Source organism: Neopsephotus bourkii, unplaced genomic scaffold (assembly GCF_033783945.1).
Source record: "Neopsephotus bourkii isolate Nb327-2 ecotype Australia unplaced genomic scaffold, CSIRO-AGI_Nbou_v1 NB_678, whole genome shotgun sequence".
NCBI lineage: Eukaryota > Metazoa > Chordata > Aves > Psittaciformes > Psittacidae > Neopsephotus > Neopsephotus bourkii.
Window position 1 is genome coordinate 2,137,767 of NW_026901177.1, and position 22,003 is coordinate 2,159,769.

General features: G+C 42.8%; 1 protein-coding gene across 7 annotated transcripts in view; it reads right to left on the reverse strand.

Annotated features, from left to right (window-relative positions):
• Positions 1-2,981: 2,981 nt before the first annotated feature.
• Positions 2,982-22,003, reverse strand: part of KCNMB2 (potassium calcium-activated channel subfamily M regulatory beta subunit 2) — a 149,711-nt gene continuing 130,689 nt past the window's right edge. For 3 of the 7 annotated variants that reach the window (XM_061353552.1, XM_061353553.1, XM_061353550.1), the window contains exons 2-5: positions 19,217-19,327; positions 14,108-14,278; positions 11,473-11,668; positions 2,982-5,131 (exon numbers count right to left, since the gene is read on the reverse strand). In XM_061353552.1, coding sequence (XP_061209536.1) covers positions 4,847-5,131; positions 11,473-11,668; positions 14,108-14,278; positions 19,217-19,327 — 763 coding nt within the window. In that variant the 3' untranslated portion in view covers positions 2,982-4,846. The remainder of the gene's footprint in view (positions 5,132-11,472; positions 11,669-14,107; positions 14,279-19,216; positions 19,328-22,003) is intronic. The other 4 variants (XM_061353555.1, XM_061353551.1, XM_061353556.1 and 1 more) reach the window with 3 other exon arrangements.

Genomic DNA, 22,003 nt, shown 5'->3' on the forward strand with positions numbered 1-22,003 from the left:
GTCTCACCTATTTTTCTTCCAAAGTAAACCTTTTCTATGCTTGGATGAGAAAGCTGATTCACCATCTCTGATCATCCCTTTTATGAGGCATTTGCTGCTTTTCTGCCTGGAAATGGCCACACTTTTGTATTGATGGACATACAGACTTTACAGAGCATTTTAGAATGGGCGTCTCTTGCCCTCTGTTACAATAAAATCACTGGGCTAAATTCTCAACTTGAATAAATGTAGTTCAGTTAAAAATACATACTCACCAGCTCCCTGTATGAAAATAGACCACTATAAAAAGTAGACAAGCTTGTATAGAGGATTCTGCTAATGTTAACACATTTTCCAGTGTTCAGAGATATTTGATTCATTTAAAAAAGCCTGGTGTGAATTCACCTGGCAGCATTTCCAATCTTTTTTTTTTTCCCCCTAGATAATTTCTGAATGATAAAATCCATTGTGTGAAATGAGGTTTGTTTTACATTCAGCAACTGCAGATCAGGACCAAAGAGCAGCTTGTTGGAGGACTGGCATGTGGTGAGAGGCAGTGCAGCTTTGCTGGCCAGCAACTGGCACCCACACCTCAAAACACAAGAGAGAACATAGCTTAGGAGAGCCAACTCATAATGGGCCAAGCATTGTTCTGGCCATGTCCTGGGGCTAAAACGGCATGTCAAGTCCAACTGCCCAGATGTACTGGCCATGGGCTCTGCCTGCAGGGTCCTCCCTAATTTGCAGCAGCTCAAACAATAGAATCATATGGCCTGACTGCGGAGCAGTATCTTCTATGGGGATGTTTGTGCTCAGGAGAGAAGCTGATGTCTGGGGTGGCTGCTACCCCACACAGGGGCTCCTTTCCTTCCTGGTGTCTCCTAATTTAGTAGCTGTTACACTCTGAGGAAGGCACTATGCTTTTCTTTGCTCGTAGTAATAATCAGAGATGTTCTGAGATGACAGTTTCAATCTTTCCTACTAAACCCCTAGCCCCACCCTGGATTTTAAAAGGCAAGGTCAATTGAAACTGAAAAAAGGAAACATTTTGTTTCCAAAACACTGAAACAAAATAATTGGTGTTTACCCTCCCTGCTTTTCACTCATTCCTGTGCAACAAAAGCAGTCTGTCAAACTTTGTATCCAGTTGTGAGATGTTTGAGTACACCGCAAGCTGCGCATGGTTTCTTTCTGCAAAATCTAGTGTTGGGAATTGACAAGCGTTCAGTGGAGCAGAAAGGCTTTTTTTTTCCTCAGATCTTCGTTAGATGGACAGCGCGGTGGCTGATGGAGTGCTGATGCTACTGTGCTCAGACACAGAGTCTATGAAAAAATTGTGTTACTGCAAAGGTATTGGCTCAGTCTGCTTGAATGGCGGCAGCTATTTTAGTAAGACCATGACTGTATGAGAAGGGAAATTAGATGATCAATTTTTAAGGTACTATTACCTTGAAATTGCCATTTCCTTTAGAGTTTATATTAGAACAGTTGTATTGCTGTGAGGCCACAGCTTTTATAGTCAAAAAAGTGCAGGAATCTGTGGACCAGGCTTTCACAAGCCAGGTCTTTCTCAGCAGCTTCCTCATTGGGCTTTTCTGTGGCTGGTGATGAGAATGGAGATGGGGAGGAGGCAAAGCCAGCAGCATCCCCAGCCTTGCCTTGGAACTTCATTCCCTTTTTGTGTCTCAGGTTTGAAGTCACTGCATTTGTGTTTTGAGATGTGAAGGCTCTTGTGTTTCTTGAGCCATCTCTCCTCTTTGTAGTCACATCAAGCTCACACTGGAGTTGCACTCTGGGTACCTTTTGCGAGATAAAGTGATGTCTTCTCAGTTGGAAAAGCTAAACCAAAATAAGCTCTCCATTGTCATAGCTGGTGACATTTAGCAAGTCTGCTGCAAGGTGCCAAGTTTCAGATTGCTACTGCAGGAATGTTCACACTTCAGATTTAGATGTTCCAGAAGAGAAATAAGACCTGACATAAATAATCTAATTAAGGAAATAACAACTACTAAAAGACTATGTGAATTGGGCACCTGGAATAATTATACATGCTTTAAACCCTGCAAGGGTGCCTCTCAGGCTCATAAAAGATGTTGGATGCTGCATTACCATTTTCATATCACACCATTCTCTTCCACGGTTTTGCATCATTAGCTGTTGCCAACTGTCCTGAAAGCCCAGCTAAGGCACTGAAATATGAAATGTTTGTGTTGAGAAGAGTTGGGACCAGTCTCAAAGAGAGTAGATTTGCTGGATCACTACCATGTGTTTCTCATTTGAGCTGCCTACAGTTCTTTTTGCAGGGGATAAACATGATATTAAAATGATAAGAAATAGCACAAGCTAATATCCCCACTGAAACACAACCTCTCTTTGGGACAGCAGGAGTTGTCAAAAATCACGTTTTCAATGCTAACACTCCAGTAAGGGGTTAACTGTGCCAGTGATCAGGTGGGTAATTCCCTTTAAAATTACTGTTTTGCCTCACTCCATCCGGTTACTCAAGTTGTTTTGCTACCCCACAGATCTTGCTGTTACTGTCAACAAAATGATTATAGACTGCAACAGCATCAAGATGTTTCACCCACAGGAGTGCTGGAGAAATGTTTATGGTGCAACCTGTTGAAAGCAGTTCTTGATATGTAAATATCAGGAACAATCAGCTTTCCTGTCAACAGAACCTAAACACACAAACACAGGTGCTGAAAATGTCATACACACACCCAAAGAGCTACTTTATCACAGGTCAAGTAAACAGCCAATGTCAGTGTAAGTAATGCTGTGAAAAAGCCATCACAGCTCTTGGCTGGTGATGCCATCCACCATTCCCGATTTGTGAACTGTGATTGGCAGCATGGTCCTTCCTTTGGCATTAATGACTGAGCTGATGCAGAGAGCTGGACAAGGAACGAATTCCTTGTTGTATTGGCATTCCTTGCTTCTTGGTAATAGATGCTATAAAAGAAAAAAGTCTGATGAAACAGGCCAGACCTGAAGGCATATTGAAATCTGGAAGATTTAATTTAATATTTTTATTACATACTTTCGGAGCACTCATTATATCCCCACCCTCCAGGAGTTTATTTACCTATGGAAAATAATACTACTGATTACAAGATTGCAGGTTCATTTTCAGTGCTGAGAACTCTCTTTTCTGCAGCTCAGGTTACACTTGCATGACTTGTAAAGTTTTGTAACGTCTTGAAAATGTTAATGCTACATTGTGGAAAGGTACCTATAGAGGAGCTAGGCAGAGTGCTTGCTTTGCAGTCTTTTTTGTCAGGGAAAATGTTTCTTGGTTTGAATAGGTCTGTAAATGTTTTCTTTGAGAGATTGAATACTGAGTCACAAGGTGCTTACAAGAGCTGCCTTGGGTTTGTCCTTCAGGCTGGGTGCGAAGTGAGAAACTGAGAGAGTTATCTTTAAAACATAAGAAGGAATGCTTTCTACAGGGGAATAAAAAGGTTATGCAGAAATCGTGACTATAGCACATACGAATTTATACTGGCAAGATCCCTGTGGTAAATGTTTGACAGACAGGACAACATTTTAGTCAGAATCTCAGTTTTTCCAATAAATCATTGCACCTGAGCCTTTAAATCATAATTCACGTCAGCCAGCACTGCAAACTGAGTTAAGGTCAGGAGAGATTTCCAGACGCATTATGATGATTATCTAACAATTCAAATAATAAAACCACAGAACTTGATGAGATTTTTGTCAATTCTGATGTCACAGCAACAGAGACTTTTGACTGAAATAATATCGTGAATATTGGATAAGATCCTGCAGTGTTGCTCCTCCATGTTATGATATTATCCAAGGATGAAGGTTATAAATGAGTTGTACTTTTTGCTTTCCAGTGGGTAAAAACAAACACCCCCCCCATAATCAAGTTCCAATACACAACTAGGTACAATATAGCTTTTTCTTTATATATATATCTGTATATATATCAAGTAAAAAAATCTAAAATAGTTGGAAGTAAAAAATGAAAAAATAGCCGATTGTGTTATTTTTTTTTTCTTTACAGTGATATGGTAGCAAATACAAGACAAATGAGTGATAAACCTTTATATAGGAGTTCTGGTCCCACCTCCATCAATAGAGCTCAGACTAGAAAATGGAACAAGGTGATTTTGTGGTTTTCTTTTTTCTTTTCAGCTTCTGTGAGTGACAAAGGTGATGTGGGTAAGACAGGAGGAAATCATAGCAGTCAATGAAATAAAACTCTGAAGTGTTTTCCAAAAGACCTGAAACACTACAGGGTACAAATTACTTCTGACCTGGGGGAGCAAACACAAAACATCACCAAGTCCTACCAAGGCTGAAAATAACATATGCTTATTCTGTCTTCAAAAATACGTCCCTTTTGTGCTGTGTTACCATAAACCCCCTCACTATCAACGCTTCCCCTTTCCCCCTGGAGCCAATAATAAAAAAGCAAAGCCATAAATCAATTGAATGGGCTCAGACAGATGTGAGACCTCAATGATGCACAAAGTGGTTGGCTGCCCTTTGGCCATCAGTGATTTTTTTTCCAGAATCCTTTTACGCTGAAAATACCAATTGACTAAGCTTGGCAAATGGTCACACTGAGCCCTAATTTGGCCATAGAAAAGAAAGAAATACTAGTCTCAGCATAGAACAAGATCATATAGACAGTCAACACAAAACAGTATTTTTTCAGTTGTCTGCATAATAGTAACATGTTTGCATATAGAACAGCATTTGCATTATTGCTCTACTCATAAGAATATAGTAAGGAACTTATACCAGACTTGCACGTTACAAACTTAAGGTTCTTTGGTGAAGAATGAGAAAACAGTGTTTTCATTGTACTTAAATCTCAGAGAAATTTTCCTTTTTATCTGTTGATCCTTTGGATTCTCTCACAGAGGAGGGAAAGGTATTGAGTCAGCTTTACCATCGCGACAATGGCGACCCCACCAATCATCATGCACGTGGGCCAGAAGAGGGAGTGGAACAGCACGTTGTAGCTGTACAGTTTGGTTAGTATCACATTCTTCTGCACGCCTTCAGGGTCGTAGAAGCAGGAGAAGCGTTGGTACTTTCTGAAGTTTTCCATCACGACGTTCACCAGTGACATGGATTCCTCATAATTCTTGCCACATTTGGGTATGTATGAACACTGGGAAGAAATTAGAGGAAGAAAAATGTATTTCCAAACCAGATACAATGTCTCTTTTCAGGTGACAAGCAGGAAAATTTCAAGATGATTATGCTTTTCATAATAGTCTTAATAGAATTGGAATACTATTAAGCCTAATAATAAATTTATCACAGACAAAACAATGTTTTGCGCATCTACAGAATTTCCCATTGGAGAACATCCAAATACTGTACAAACATTAATGCTTTAATCTGCACAGTGGCCTCGTGAGTTAGGTGAATATATTATTATTGCTAATTTACACATGCTAAAATGGAACGGATGAAGTACCTCTTCATCTAAAGTGGCATGCATATGCTTGCAATTAGATGGGTAACTGACTCTCTGTAAATAAAAATCTGGTAGTTTATATCTCACATGGATTGGATCAAAGTGATCATAGAGGGCACAGGAGTTCACTTGCAGAGAAGGCTGATGAGAGACCTTTATACCGATTTCCCCATGGGGGTAATTCCTCAATTAGAGAAAAACAGATAGTTTAGGAGAAAGTACTGTTTTCCTCTTGAAAACCCTTTAGACTTTCATTCAACTTCTAACTGAAGATAAGCCTGGGTACCAGGATGGGTCTTTGTATTGTTTTTGCCCTGGACCCCAGTCTAAATCCAACAATTTGTTTTCTCTGAAGATGCTGCTTGAATTTCAGTCTCAGTCACTGAGAAAAAAAAGGTTTGAGGGTAGCTTTATCTAATACAGTTTCAAACTAGAATTCTCAAAAAATATTAAGGGCAAATTAATATAAAAATAGGCTTATGGAGTCCATGCATTACAGATATTTCATGGGATGTGTAGGTCAGTAGCCTGGGCCTGTGCTGACCATTTCCTATAAAGATCTAGTGTGGGCTTGTGAGGTGATGGGCAGACATGCAATGACGGAGGCCACATCTGCATTTTGACCTAGAGCAGAAAGACCTGAATTTGCTGTTGCTGCTGCTGATCTGGAAAAGGATTGACAGGAGCAGCACCGGGCACCTCACTCTCTCCTCATGTCTAGACATGCCCCTCCACACCTGAAGGGTTTCTACACCTGTACAGGGTTTTGATTGACTGCTTCAGGAGGGGTGGAAATCTGCTGCTTAACTACTTGAATGTGCATGGGGAGACCCAGCAGGTCATGGCTCCCTTGCAGTTACGGGGTGATTGTGGGTCCCACCATGCTCCTTGCCCGCACTGCTTGTCCTTGGTGAGCACCTAAAGTAGCTCCAAATAATTAAATGAAAGTGAGCTTTGCAAAGGAAAAAAGATGTTTTGATTGAAATAATGTGACCCATGGCTTTTGATTATTACTGGCTTAATGGGCATACTTTATAAAAGCCCCACTGTTCTTTTTCATGACTACACTGACTTTTTTTGTAATGTACTGTGACATATCTCTAGTCCTAATAATGATCAAAGGATTAACCTCGTAACAGGATTTGATTGATTCATTGGCAAGTTTATTAGCACAGAATATGATTTGAAGCACAGCAGAAAGATTGGTGTTAGCAGAGCGGAGCTATAAGGGTAGAGCATGGCGGCATTGCCATTATGAATATTTCATGGAGCTCCAAAAATTATAGATGGAAAATATCAGTGGTAGTATTTCATTCATCTTCTTTCTTGTGCAGGCCTGCTCCAGGATATTCTCTTGTACTCTGCCCATCTTTGTCTTAAATGCCTAAAACCACAGCCCTCTTCCAGTGCCTATGACTCTAATAGATCATAGTCTAATAAGTAGGGGAAATTTCTCAGTGAAGAGTACCTCATTCTTTTACTATATTTTGTGCTATCACTGTCTAACAGCAGTGTTTTCAGCTCAGATTTCTTTTCCCCTGCCTTTTTTTTTTTCCCCTCTTGCAAACTTGGTGCTACACACTTTTGTTTCTTGAAGTCCCATGAAATATTCTGCGGGAAGGGATTAAATTAGGACTTGGTAACTCTTTCCAAAGTCCAGCCCTTCTCTTTTGACAGAAAGCAGCAGGCATGTAAAAGTCCAGATGATGACAGATTGTTGGATTCAAGGACTGTGGAAATGTCCCAGGAGTGCAGTGGGGGGAGGTCCGACTTCTTGCAAGTCTGAATATAGTCCAAGCATTTTCAAAGGAAACCTGATGCTCAAGCAGAACTTCAGCTGTTGCCTTCTACACCTGATGGCACAGAGCCACCAGCCATATTGAGCTGGGTGGGCTGCTCATGACATGAGGGTCTGAGAGAGTGAATCTCCCAGAAGTACAGTTGTGCAGGGAGAGGTTTCTGAGCCAGCCTTTTTGTGCTGAAACCATCTCTCTCTCCTGGCTATGGTCTTAAAGCCATGGGTGCCCTTTACTCCACACACCAGCTGACTTGTTCCAGTTCTTCTGAGCTCTGGGAGGCATCTTGGTCTCAGCTTCAAGGAACTCCTTTGCACAAGGACTTTCTGTGTGCATTAAGTTATAATTATAGGGTGCTTCTGACCTACTTCCGTACTTTGGCTTCCCCACTGAGATCCCAGGGATAATACAGGGCTGACTGCCATGCTGGTGACTGCTGTGTTGCGCAGGTCATTGGCAAACATGTATGGAGGTGTGGATAATGGGATGTCTTTGTTTTCTTTGGTTTGGTCTTCATTTAGTTCAATGTCTGTCAGGGAATTTTAGATCTGCAATTGTTACACTGTACCTGTGAACCTAGACTACTAAATCTGCTGTTTTATCACAATGTCTGCATTGTCAAACACTTGGAAATCTGCAAATCTGAAAGTAAATAATGACTGGTCCTCTACCTCAAGTGAGGATTCTGTGATACAAAATGAGAAAAGAGGTTCTTGTGTTACTTGCAACCTGATCACAAGAAGGATGTACTAGACAGTTATAGAGAGACCTTATTTTTATGACAGTTATACAGAGACCTTACTTTTATGTTTCCAGCTCTACTTTCCTTTTTTAAAGGGTTGGATAGGTAGCCTGTATGAACTGATGTGTCCAGTGCAATGCCCTGCATAGTACAGAGTTGCTCAGGACTTGTCCAGTCAAGTTACAAGTATCTCCAAGGATAGAGATCACACAGCATCTCCAGACAAGCTGGGGGCAGTTTCATTTAAGTCAATGACTGACTGGGTAGTGAAAGACATGACTCTTGTCATATGTCTGCCACTGGAGTTTGTGTCCATGCTGAGCCTGGGAAAAATACATGCTGTGGCAATCTTTGCAAGAATTGTGGCATCAATTTACGTCTCTTCTGAAAAGGGTAACAGGTTTGAACAGGGGGCTGAAGGAGGAGCCTTTTGTCTGAGCTGGTCTGATACTGATTCCTGCAGACTGAATTCTCTGGTCCCAGCCCAGAAATGGTTGTGCTGGGAACAGCAGCTGAATATTGTGACTTCCCTGCACCAGGCAAATTACCCCTCTGTTATAAACACCTGAACCTTCAGTAGGAGACCACGACATCCCCCATAATTTTTGAATCTCAAGCAGTTAAAGCTGGCATAACAGTGATTCTGGTGATTCAGTCCTGCTTGTTACCTCACTTATGGAGCATGTGTTATAAATTAACAGTAGCTCAAATGATAAAAAAAGTATAGCACAATAATAATATAATAAAAATGATATAGCATAGGATTTAAGTGGGGCCTCTATCATTGTTTTAACTATCTTAGCCATTCCTCAGGGTGACAGCCTGGCTCTGTGGTTTGGGCATGAGGGGACAGCATCCAATTTTCTTGCAGAGGCTTTTACAGCCTCTGACAGCTGAGGAAGGAAAGTGTATCTGTGAAAGCATTTAAGTTGCAATAGCTGTAGCATTGACAAGGAGCTTGGCTTCTTCTGAAGGCTGGAAATAAAGTATGCATGGTGAGAGCAACGAAAAGCCATGAAAAATCCCATGTGCTTTCCTGGGAAACACTTGAGTAGTTCAACTGGTATCCACTTACTTAGCAGTGATTCTCACCAGACATGGGCAGCAGCACTCTGTAGATAAATTTCACCTATTCCTTGCTATACCTTATTAGCTTAGACAGCAAGTCTCCCAGTTTAATCATTATTTAGTGTCAAAGTGCATTTTGCTCTATCTGTGCTACCTGGTGGGGACAGGGGAATGATGGGCTCCAGATGTTGCTCTGCATGTGTGGTGGTGCTCAGTAAGGCAGAGGTTGGTGGGGGGATGCTGACCTTCTGAAGGTCACTGGTGTTGGCCTCGGAGGGTAAGCACTGTGTTCTGCAGTCTCCCCGCTACTGTCACAGCTCAGTGAGACAGGGACAGCTACTATTTTGTTTATTTGGCAAGAACAAAGATAGGAAACACGGGCCTGAGTAGGTGGATAGGAAGAGACGGCTAGCATCCAGCTGGAGTGCTCAAGGCTGTTCTTCCAGCTGCATGGAGCTGCTTTCCAGCTGGGGGAGAGGGAGCACCCCTCCAGAAGCTGAGATGGGTTGGTGCTGGTCTGGGCTTGGAGTCTCTGCTGATGCCAGCTAGGCACAAGAAGCAAGGTATTTTATAGGCACTGCAAACTTCGATTCAAAGCTGCATTTGGATTCAGGTCACATAGCCAGCACCATGTCAGGAAAACCTAGGAATCCTCCTGAGAGCAGAGTTTAACTTGTAAAACAACCTTGGGCTGGAGAAGCATTAACTATGCCTACATTAAATTAAGAGGAGGCGGCATGTGGGAGAATTTCAAAGTCCATTTCAGCAAGTAAAAGTCATCAATAAAAGAATGTGGAGATTTATTTGAATCCAGTGGAGCAGAGAGACCGATTTGATCTGTTTTAATCAAACTGTCGCATGAGCGTTGCTGGATTTTGCTTCTGCCCCAGCAGAACGCTGGGTCTGTACTGCCACAGGCTTAACAAACATGGCAAGTGCCTCCTTTCTGCACTGATGTTGATCTGGAGGAGAAGGTGGGGGCACTGTTCCCCATTTCACACTTCAGATCCATAGAGCTTTTTCTCTCAGCCACAGGAGCTAATTATCTATCAGTATAACTGGCCCAGTGCAACCATGCCATGCTTTGACTGATTTTAATAACACTTCATCTTAATATGCAGAAGTAATTTGGTCTACTGAAATGCTGCCATAAATAGAAACACAATAGGTTACATTGTCAGTAGCTTGAACCGAGGCTCTGCTGTGACAGGCTGTGCTTTGCCAAGCACCCATATTTGGACGTTCAATGACCTTGGATAACTAAGTAGTTAATGCAAATCTAGTACTTGTAAGTCAAATGACTTAGCTGCGTCCAGGCTCACTGCAGTTTGCAGTCTTAGGTACCCAGGTGCTGTATATATGAAGGTAGGAAGGTGGGGAGAGGGATATTTCTTAGTCTGATCCTGCCGTGCTGCATGGAGAGAGCAAACACCCTCCCTGGCCACCACCACTCCCTAACAAAGAGGCGGTTGCTTGCCTGGTTTGATACACAGCATTGCATCAGCTGCACAGCTGTGGGTGTGGGCTGGAAGGGAGATGCATTCTGTGCATCTGCTGTGTTCATTATAGCCTCCAGACAGGAGCTGTCTCCATCCCACTTGGATGGAGTTATAATGGATTTTGTATTTGCTGAAGGAGACAGAGGAATTCTTCTTCAGATCTGTTAAAAATACTTTCTGTTTGTTTGTTTAATGTCTGGAATCAGGGGAGTTGTATGAGAAATATGGGCTGACTCCCTGGCTTATACATGCCCCAAAGCTGGGCCTTTTCATTTTATGCTGCTGCTTTTATCTTGATAGTCTCTGCTCAGCACATTTTTGGCATCTTTGCACCATCTACAGGGCTAAATGGTCTGCCTTGACCCCAGTGGCACAGCTGACCTCAGAGGAGATGCTCAGGATGCAGAATTTGTCACCAGATATTGAAACAGAGACACATCTGCTGCTAGACACAAGGCTCGCGTCTCTCCCTGTTGCCTTGCCTGGCCCAGTAGTAACAAGGCCATTTCCATTCTCACCCCTGTGGATGTTCTGTGCATATTACTAGGTGTGTTCACTATCATGCATTCATATCCTGGTGGTAAGTGACTTGTCCACAGCTCCACAAGAATATCAATGTGACATGTGCTCAGCGCTAGCTTGCAACTGTAAAACACTTGCAAAGGATGAGGAAGACTCCAGCCCTCAGGGGATATTGCCCCGTGAAGGAAGAGCTCATCCTCCTGTTTAGGATAGAGGTGGAAATCTGCCCCCTCCAGAGATGTGAGCTCAGTCTGTGCACTGACTTCTGCGTTCTCTGCTCTGTATTTACCAGTGAAGCAGGAGCTGGAAGGCTGATATTGCTTTAAAGCGAAGAATGCGTAAAACAAGGTGAGCAACCCTCTGGAAACCCATTTAGGAAGAAATTTTATTCTGTACTCCTACCTCAGAATTAATTTTCATTGTTTCCTCGGTGTGGTAGAGCAGAAGCTTCTGGCCGGAAGAGGTGAGATTGACATACACCTGGAGGCACGGGTACTGGGAAATTTTCCAGCAGTCTGGACCACAGCTAAATGAGCAGTTGAAGGTTTCTGTGATGGATGCATTGAGAAGCGAGCACTGAGCCTCTTCTGTCCAGACACTAAGTAGGAAAAAAAGACACGTTAGAGCATGGCAAGAATGGGCAATAAGCACAAAATGCAGGTCAGGCTTTCCATCAGGGATATACCAAGCGGTGTCTTGTAGGAGACAGTACGTGTTGCAGGGCTTTGAGTGAAGGTTGGACTTTCACACATCACACATCACAGACTGTATTATTCTGTACCTGAAGTTTGTGCTTTGGGAACAAAATTACGCGACTCACTTATGTCTATGTATAAATGAAAAGGGCAAAGGAACTTTTAGTCTGGAGAATGTATATTTGAAACCAAATGGAACCAGCAGAGATATCAGAGAAGAAAACTGAGCAGCCTGCCATGGTGAAGAGTAAAGTGCATGCAGTGCTGCATGACAGGACACCCTGGACCAAGACATAATGGTTAAACAACGAACCTCATTCAGTTTAAAGTGAAGGCTGGGACAACAACTTTGACTTACCAGGGTACACATACCGATATGCATAAAGGCACAGTAACACATAAGTGGTTCTGCATGCAGCTGTCCCTGTGGAAAGACTTTTTCTAGTGGCACTTTGCTTGTTTTTCCGTAAGTTAAGTCAGCTGTTGAAATTGTTCTATCTCAAATTTACCAGAGGCTAAAACTGAATGACAGAGCCTTGGTGTGCACTGGCAGTGTTCACCTGGGTTTCTTGCATGCATTTAAATACCTATGGCTGAATTTTCCTTGGGGATGAGAGCCATGGGAAGGGCACACTGAGGGTTCTGTGAAGAAAACCTTTCATGGTCTGGGGGAAGGTTTCAGTCCCACTTAGCACCTCAGCTTACACTCAGCATGGTTGTCCTGCTCATTATAAATGGGCTAGGGGTCTGCTTGTCCCTTGACAAACCTACGAAAGGCTTTACATGATATGTAATATCAAAGATTTATGACAAATTCTCCTGCTATGTTACTTTGGCAGTTATTCTCCTTGTATTTTCAGTTTTACATTTAAATTATGCTACAATTTGTGGGGGAAAATCAAATGAAAAGTTTATTTGCTTATTTTTTTCCTGCAAGTCAGTATTATTTGAAGCGGTGCTGCTGTCTGTAAAGGAGAATAATCCCTAAGGAGATCTGACTGTGTGAAGAGAAGTGATAGCAAAGACTCCTAGGTTGTCTTCTTCTCACTTTCACCTTTCTGACTATTGCTTCATTCATGCATGGGGGTAATAAAGTAACATCTACCTGCAACAGACTTGTGAAGGTGGAATATTTGATACTTCATAGGTGCTTTTGGCAATTTTTCATATAGTTTGCAATATAAGTCATATCTTTCCACATGAGCAATTTTGACCTTAACAGCCTTTGCAATTGACCCTGATATTGCTGAAAGGTAGGGGAGAACAAGTTGGAAAAGCAAATGCTCTTGGATACTTAACAGTTCTTGGTCTCTGTTTTCAACTTAACTTTACTTGGATTTAAAAAAGAACAAATACCTTTATCATACAAATAAGGTACTGCAGATCAGTGCTCTTCACCCTCAGGCATGACTACATTTTCCTTATCATTGCAAGGTCAAGAAGGGATATTTCCCTGCAGTTGCACTGGTATAATTGAGGACATTCATACCGGTTAACTGGTATGCCCTTATTGTACATGCCTAAAGAAGAAGCCAATGGTGGGTAAGCCAAAACATGCCAAGTACTGGCTACTGCCTCAGGGTGGTTTTAACATGACAGACTGATGTTTTGATCCCTAGTTACACATCCAGTCATCAGGGTGGAAAAAGCACTGCTGACAGTCTTGTTACAGTCTGGGCTGGAGTTTTAATAGGGCTGGTGCTTATGAACTGATTTCAAATGCTAATGAATCCCAGGTCAAATTTTCTGCTTCATGGCAGAGAAGGAAGCCAGAGATGGCCTCAGAAAAATTAAGTGCAGTGCAGTAATGATGAAAGATGATCTTTCACTTTCAGCAAAATGCTATATTTCAGGAAGATTTCACTTGTTAAAATGAAAGTAATAGCCTACATGGAAAGCTACATGCATGCATACATACAGAGCAGCTTGATTTCTTTCCCAAATTAATTCTCCATTCTTCATTTGTAAATCTGTAGTTTCTTGAGGCCACTAACTATTTCTGCTGTTTTCTCCTGAATCCAGGCTTTGCAGCATCACCCCCGAGAGGCTTACAGAGTTCAGCTGACTGCCTGATATGGGTATTATACTAGTGTTGAACTGTGGCAGGTTTAAAGCCTATGGATCAAGGTTTTGTCAAACAGGGAACTAATTCTTCCCTTACTTGCACTGGTATTACCCAACATGCTTTCTGTGTAAGTATACCTAGTTTATACTGGGGTAAGGAAATGCAGGATCAGGCCTATGCTGACCAAAGTAAAAAAAACCAAAACCCAACTTTAAGAAAAAGAGTTGAAAGAATAAGGCACATGAAGGGAGATCAGGGTAAACCATCATGAAATTACCTTTGCATGTAAGACCGCAGCAGGGTGATTCCCAGGAGAAAGTACATCATGACAGAGCACACCATCATGGCCAGCCCGAGGAGTATGGCCCGGTCTTCTCCAGCTTTTAGGGCTGTAACTGTTTTCCTTTTGTCCAGTAGATCGTGATCCCTGATTTTTTGGTAAATATTTCTGAGATTGAAAATAATACATTCTTATGTGAAGTTCATATCTAATCAAATAAGTTTTTACAGGGTGGGTAATTCCACCTCCATACCCATCTTGTGGGAGAGAAAGGCTTAAGGGTCCTCAGGTGTCCTTTTTCATTGGATTCATTCTGACCTGGTGGAAACTTATTCATCTCCAAAATAAATTACAGCCATTTCTGAAAAGGTAAAAACCTCTTATAGCAAATATAAAGATTAGACACTTGTGCCAGCTCAGTAAATCCTTCTTTGGTACAGCTTCATTGGCTCAGTTGAATTATATGATAGCTGAATTTGACCTGTCAATGCCATCTGAGGCTGCTAGAAGTTTAGGTATATGAGGTGTCTTTTCTTCAGTTCAGGTCTTATGTTTCCATACGTAGAAATCAGCCTGAAGAAAAGCATCACTAAAATTATCTGAAAGGACCACATTCTATTTCCATTCCCCACAGGCTAGTGGTTTAGGCGATTTTCTGCCCTGAGTGTGACTCAAAGCACATGAAACACTATGGGGATTTTGCAATTGATTTCTGTGGGGTTTTTGATTGAGAGCTTATTTACTTTATTTGTAAAATAGCTTTTTGGAAGCCCAGTTACTCATTACAGTGAAAACCCTCGCAGAAAATTATTCACCAGAGCTATTTGTTCTGGGATTTAAAAAAAAAAAAAAAAAGAAGGAAGATACAACAAACCATTCCCCCTTCAGCAGAGAGTCCTTTGCATTTTCTAACCATAAGTCCTTCTTTCATCTCTGAGCCTTTGATGATTCAATGAGTCATGAGGACACAATAGTGAAGAAGGAAATATTTGAGTACATTTCAAACACACTCAAACTTTGTGAGTTTAAAATGTACTTACAGACCTGAGGCTGGTCAAAATCTCCTGTGTTTTCTGCTACAGTTCTTTTGAATCATCCAGGCAGCACCCGAAGCATGTGAACCGCACACCTCTGAGCCCTGGCACCACCATAACATGGGCATAGTAGTACACGTGGAGGAAGTTCCTCTTCTACTGTCTGCAAAATGGCAGGTGAGCAACATCAACATCACTTTGGGCTCTAGCAAACTCACCACTCATTTTTGCTGAAACCACCAAGTTTTACTCAGCCTTGGAAATAAGCACAATGTCAGACCAAACGTATAGCTTACATTCACTAATAGGGACAAAGAAATGGAGTTAAGGCAGATGTAAAACCAGACATGAACAGAGTAGAAACAAGAAAATAGGTTTAATCATAAAATCCCTGAAATTGAAATTTGATATGTATTTAGGTGATGAGTCATATTCAGGAAAAGCACATATGGTGTGGGGTTTTGTAGCAAAAATCTTGCTTAGATGATACTGTTGTCAGTAGTTTCCTATAACTAAGACCCCTGAAGGTTTCTTCATCCAACTGTAATTCACATCTTTAGATGCCCATGCTTTCTTTTCAAAACCATCCTTTAAATCTTGTCAGTGTTTTCCTAGTTGGAAATGAAATGGTAATTCAGCATGTCAAAATTTTCTCTGGTGTTGGTGAGAAAAGATATATTGTGAACTGGCAGATGCAATTGCCTTCAAAGAAGTAATGTAGAGTAATAGTCTGATGCTACTTTTCTATTATTATTTATCAAACTGTATTTAACTCTGAGAGCTGCTCTTAGGATTTGCATTGCTCCCAAATGGAAGCAGGCAGGAAGGCAGAGATTGTCGTGCAGTTCCAGCACATTAACCGATCACACAGCATAACTTATGTCAGCATGTAGACATAAAGCAGACGCAGTACAATCGCTCACTAATGTCATCAGAACAGCTAGGACATAAAAGGGATACAAATGGACAATTTAAAAACAAACGTCTAATTGAGAATGGTTACAAATATTTCCCATGTGGCCTTGAGCCAAGAAACATGAAGTGAGAGGTAAAAAAAGGATGGGTTGAAGGGTGTGGTGTAGAAATCATCTAACTGGCAGGCTTCTGGCAAAAGGGATAGTATGGGGTGACCACCCGCCAGGTGGATATCGCACCTGCCATATAGTAAATAAAGCTAAATAAAGCTCTGCCTTAGAGATCATGCTTGGAGCAGTCATTCAGTTGTTCTTCTACAAATATTTGTTATTCAAAGCCCTGAACATCAAGAAAAGTGGTAGCTTGGTGCCCCTGAGGCCTTTCTCCTGAATCCCTTCAATGGGGTAACACATGCTGAGACACGCGGTGTTCTGGCACATGCCAGAGTGTGATGCATCTAACAGAGCAGCTTCGGAGTCTCCTTATCTGGAGTGGCAGTGGGGGCCTGCACAGGTGTGTGTGTTGCTCCTGGGAGGGGGGGGGATTCCGTGTATGTCTGAACTTTTGACACAGCCCAGGGTCCTCTTTCTGCTTGGTGAGCTGGAAGAGTGCCATGCTTAGCTGGCTGATTTTGGATCCCAGGGCTGCACAGGCACAATTAGCTGACTGCTGCAGTATGCTTAAGTACAGATCGCTGCATCCCAGACACTACTCATCTAGGTGACTCCATCTAAGAGTTGCAATTACCTGTGATAACTTTGCAAATATGACACTGAGGGGGGCTGTTTGTTTTTAAAGAAGTCCCAGCTGTCAGAACATGGGGTCTTTCCACCTGTGCAAAGACATTTAATAGAAGACAAGCCTCCAAGGACAAAAGGTCTTTGCTCCCTTGATTGTTTCCAAAATGAAATTCTCTCCTGCTGAATCTCCATGTTGCTTTTGCCAAACTGCTCAGAGGATATGGGCTGTCTGCTCTATCCCGGATCGGCTGCCAGAAAGGAAACATGGACGTGACTGTGCCTGCTGGGCACACAGCAGAGATTTCCCTCTCCATACCTCTGCACAGCAGCAGCATGGGGATCCCTCTGCAATGTGATCTCCAGAGGAGGGCTTAGGGAGGACCTATGTGATGAAATTAGACAGCCCAGGTTCTGTTAACCTCAATGTGAAACAGCCAAGGAGAGTTACTATGCTGACCTGAGCCTACCAGCCTTAATAAATAAGTTCCGCATCTTCTGTAGGGTTGCCCATATTTGCTGAAGCCAAGAGCTTTATTTACCATCATGAGGTACATGATCTTTTAGCACTCACTCACTGGAAGGATGAGGCAATCTAACTTGCTCTGGCCTCTGCTGACACAAGAGAGCTTTGTAGCTCAGGGAATGTGATTCATTTATAGGCATGTATTAGGAATGGTCCTGTATGCAAAGAGTTTGCAACTGGGCACAGCCACATAGAGCAGGAGAGGCTAAAGTAATCTTCTGACCCAGCACAACAATTCTTATTTTGTTCCAAAATGGGTAGATCTAGGGGCTCTGCAAAGAGGTTCAGTTTCCAGGCACCTTAAATTACTTTTTTCTTTAAATAAACACAAATTACCCTCAAATTCTTTCCCTTGCAAATGGACCATGGTGTGGCACTGAGGGAGATGCTGCCTCCTCCAGCAACTGCACAGTAATGGGGTTTGTCTGATGGGGATACCAGCTGGCCTGAATTATTTAGAGTGACTTTGAACTGGCATTCACTTCTCTGATATCGCAGTTGTTATACAGATGTCACTCAAATTACCTCATGCTGAGGTGTTTACTGATATTGGAAAATTCAATTAAAGAGGAAACTTGAAGAAGTACAGGAGGCAGTCAGATAACCAGCTCCAAATGGAAGTTCACGGAAACCTGCTGCCAAGCTGGTCTTGCTTCAAAATATGTTTGGGATTGAATTATCAAAGGAGCTGAGCACCTCTGCTGCTTTTGCAGAAAACGTTCAGCAAATGGGACAATTCTCCAAAGAAATTTGGCATCCTGAGGGCAGCCCTGCTGCCTGAACTCATGACAGCATTTTCCCAAGGAGGTGCCAGCAGTAATGTCTCATCAGAATATCTGAAGAGTGTGTTTTACTAATTGTCACTGTAGATACATAGAGGTCTGTTTCTGTTTCACTGGAATTTGATATTTTGTGATTATGTTTGATAGTGACTGCAAGAGGAACTGAAGGAGAGGAGGCAAGGGAGGGAAGGGGGAAAGGAAAGAAAAGAAAGGGAAATGTGTCCGGTTGTGACAAGACAAGCTGTCCAGCAAATCTCACTACAAAGGAGAGAGATTTTGGAAGGATGAGTCTGAGCATTGCTGACAATTATTCTTTCATCAATGATATTTAATTTCTTTCATTCCCAACTGAGTGCTTCCTTTATCTGCAGACTTAAAACCTCTCTTTCCCTTTCCTCTATTCCCTGCTCCCCTGGGAGATCCAGTAACTCATTTAGTCTTCTGTCTCCTTCACCCTATTCCCTCCAGCTACACCATGTAAGTGAGCTGATGGCTACCAGCTCATTCTTAGGCTACTTCTCATCCCCCAACTATTGTGCAATGTACTGCATACATGCTTGTCCTCACACATGCACACATACAAAGAGAAAGCATTTCTGACAGCTGGGTACATCATCCAGATGTGTAAAACTTAGGTAGGGCGACGAATCGGCAGGGGGGACACAAGGCAGCGTGTGTGTGTGTTTGTGTGTGTGTGTGTGTGTAGGAAGAGAAGGCAGTCATGTGGGCAGGAAGCAGGACACTTGCAAAAGGCATAAAGGCTTCACAGGCATTGGAGCCGGGGTTGCAAATCTGTGCTAGTGATTAGTGTGCTTTTAAATGTGAAGTGTGTCTGTATTGACCTCAAAGATGGTCAGTGTGCTGCTGAAGAAGGAAGACTTTGGCCATGGCTCTGGCATTGTCCCTCCACTCTGTTTTGGCTTGGCATGTTAACCCTGGTACTCATTGGCTGGTCCTCTTGTCAGTGGAGCACTAGCTGGGAGGTGAAAGGCAAAGAGAGGACACCCTTTGTATCCTTCCTCCTTCTCTAGAGCCACCACTGAAGTGAAGCTACAGGCCACATTCCTAAAGATTCAAACCTGTAAGAGACAATCAGCATAGATGCTGTTTACCTTTTCTCATCATGTCTGTAAGATGTAGAGCTCCGGCCACTGGTCCAAATAAACATTTTAGAGGATTGCCCAGTGTTGGCTTTGCTTGCTGCAGTGGGACGATGGAAGGACCTGGGGGAAGAGGGACAATTTTTGTCACTGCCCATCCAACGTGGCAGACCATATTACATCCAGTGTGCCAAATCCACTGTGGCTGTGCCCAGTGAACCCTGAAGATGTATCTTTTCTTAACTCAAGGTGAGATGTAAAATAATGGGAATGACAGACCAGTGTGTGTGAACGAAGGACAGATCTCATTAGCTCCACTGGGAAAATGGGATGCTGGCTAATCAGGCTTAGCTATGCTCCACACTGCAAAGGATTTCCACCATGCACCAGAAATATTTGGTAGTTTAAAAAAAGTTAATAGCTGCAGCCAGTGTTCTTATGGCAACATTTTTGGGGGACAACGTGGTTATTGTTTAAACACATACATGTTCATTGCAATCAATTGGTTGTACTGCAGTTCTAAGTAAGGTGAGGTTCTCCAGGAAGGTGTCTGAATGAGGCACAAGTATGAGGCATAAATGCAATATTCTTTGGAAGTGTATCTGATGTGACAAAGATATCTTTTCCCACAGAGAAATTGCTGTTCTGGGGGCATTTGGCCAGACCAGTTAGATTTCTGCCCTGGGGCTTCTTTGTTTCACAGCAGCATATGAGGGCTGCTACCTTCTCTCAGGCTCTTCTAGTGAGGCTACAGCTCCCCTTGTAGCTCCTCCTAATCTGCTGCTGAGTTTAGTGAGGCTCAGCTAAAATCTCAGTCCCTGAGAACTGAACCCTTCCTGACGGGGGCTGTATTTTGTATTACTTCATGGCACAGCACTTTGTGCTTTTACTGCATTCAGGGAAAAAGTTAAGAAAAATAACAAATATTCCAGACACCAAATACTTCAGTGTTGAAGCTTTTCATACACTGAGTTCTTCATCTCACTGAAAACTAAACTTGACTGTTGATGCTGTCAGCAGAGAAGGCACATCAATTCCCCAGTGCTCCTTGTCTGAAAAGTCTGTAATGTCACTATCTACATAATCGTACAAAGGGCTAATTTAAATATTTGAATAGTGGTGATCTTGGGAGGATATTTAAATCCTGTAGAGATGGCTGGGGGGAAGACTGATGTGGATGGGAGCTAAAATCCATCTGTACGCAGACAGGCTGATGGGTGCCAAGGGACTGGCCTTTCCATCTAGAGTCAGCCCAGAGCCCCACTGTGAAGCAGACCGAGGTAAAGCTCACACCTCAGCTGGGCAGCTGGGTGGGCAAACTGGCCAAGCTGGTCACCCTGTCACCTCCTCCTTTCTGGGATCCTGTTGCCATGCTCAGAGATGCTGGCCCGGGACTGGGACTTGCAGGTTGGAACCTTGCTCGAGGTAGTATTTCACAAAACTTTTGTGCTTTCATGCACAGCAAATTGGACAAGAAAGAGGTCCAAAAAAAGAGACAAAGAAGCAGTGGAATCTCCCTCAGCCCTTTCCCTCACTCCGTAGTCATCACTGCAGCTCTGAGAGCCAAAAAGTCACTTTCCTTACAACTGCTCTAGTTAAGTATTGGGGAATAAACAAGATGAAGCTCTTCCTTCCTGAAATAACTATAGTTTAGAAGGTGAAATAGCATCTGCCAGGGTCTGAGAAGTGTCTTATAGTGATAATGGACAGAAATTTGTGTTGCAGGATCTTGGGTCTAATCCTTACTCTGGTGTGTGAGATTGCACTCACTACCTCAGACAGCACAACAGGACCACTGAGCCTGTACTGAACGAGCTGGTTTTTCTGCAGGGAGCAATGCAGAAGGGCTCAGAACAACTGCCTGAGGCCTAGAGGCCACATCTGATACTGGGCTGAGACCTGTCCCAGGCTGAGTCCTTTAATGCTGGAAAATAATATTACATATTTGCCACTGCACCCTTTAGGACTTCACACATGAGCTGCGTGACAGGAAAGCCTGGCTGGCTGTGCTACCGCAGCCTGCGTGGTCCCAGAGCCATCAGGAGAAGGTGGCAAATGCTATCAGAGAGTCTGTTGTTAATTAAGCAAAACTTGGGCACACATTAGAGGTGATCAGCAGCTTCTGCTGCTGTTTAAGTCTACAGGGGCACCTGGACAGGACTGCCTGGGCAGGGAGGTGGATTTGCAAGCTCCAGAGCAAATTACAGGAGCACTGCTGGGGCAGTAAGTGGGTGAGAAGGGTCTGTCCCATGAGGGGATGCCGGAGTAGGAAAAGGGGTATTTCTCTTCCCACCAAATCAAAGAGTGATTTGAGACCAGTGTCAGTGCCCTGAAGCAGTCCATATGTGACAGCATTAATGCTACCAGCTTTATTAATGGGGCAATCCAAGCTGTCACTATTTAACACATAATCTCACATTAAATTATGTGTAAAATTGTAATATTGATGACATTAACGCTGCCACTCCCGAGGTCAGACATAAATTACTAAAATCAGTGGTTCCTTTAGATGGGGGTTAACTGTGAGGTAAGAGCCTTTTGTGGAACAGTAACAATACAGATTCCCCAAGACCTTTCTTTGAAGGCTGTTGGAGGACTTGTAACCTAGAACAGTTGCAACCTACATGACTAGGTATTGCCCCACCAGGTCAGGTAGCAAACTTCCATACCTTTCTTCTCTCCCGACTTAATCCCAAAGGAGGGCTTTGGAGTCCATTCCTTCCCTGTCCCCTCTCTCATTTCTGGGAAAACAAATAGAGCTACTTTTCTTTGTTTTGCCTGTTGCCTCTCTGAGTCAGC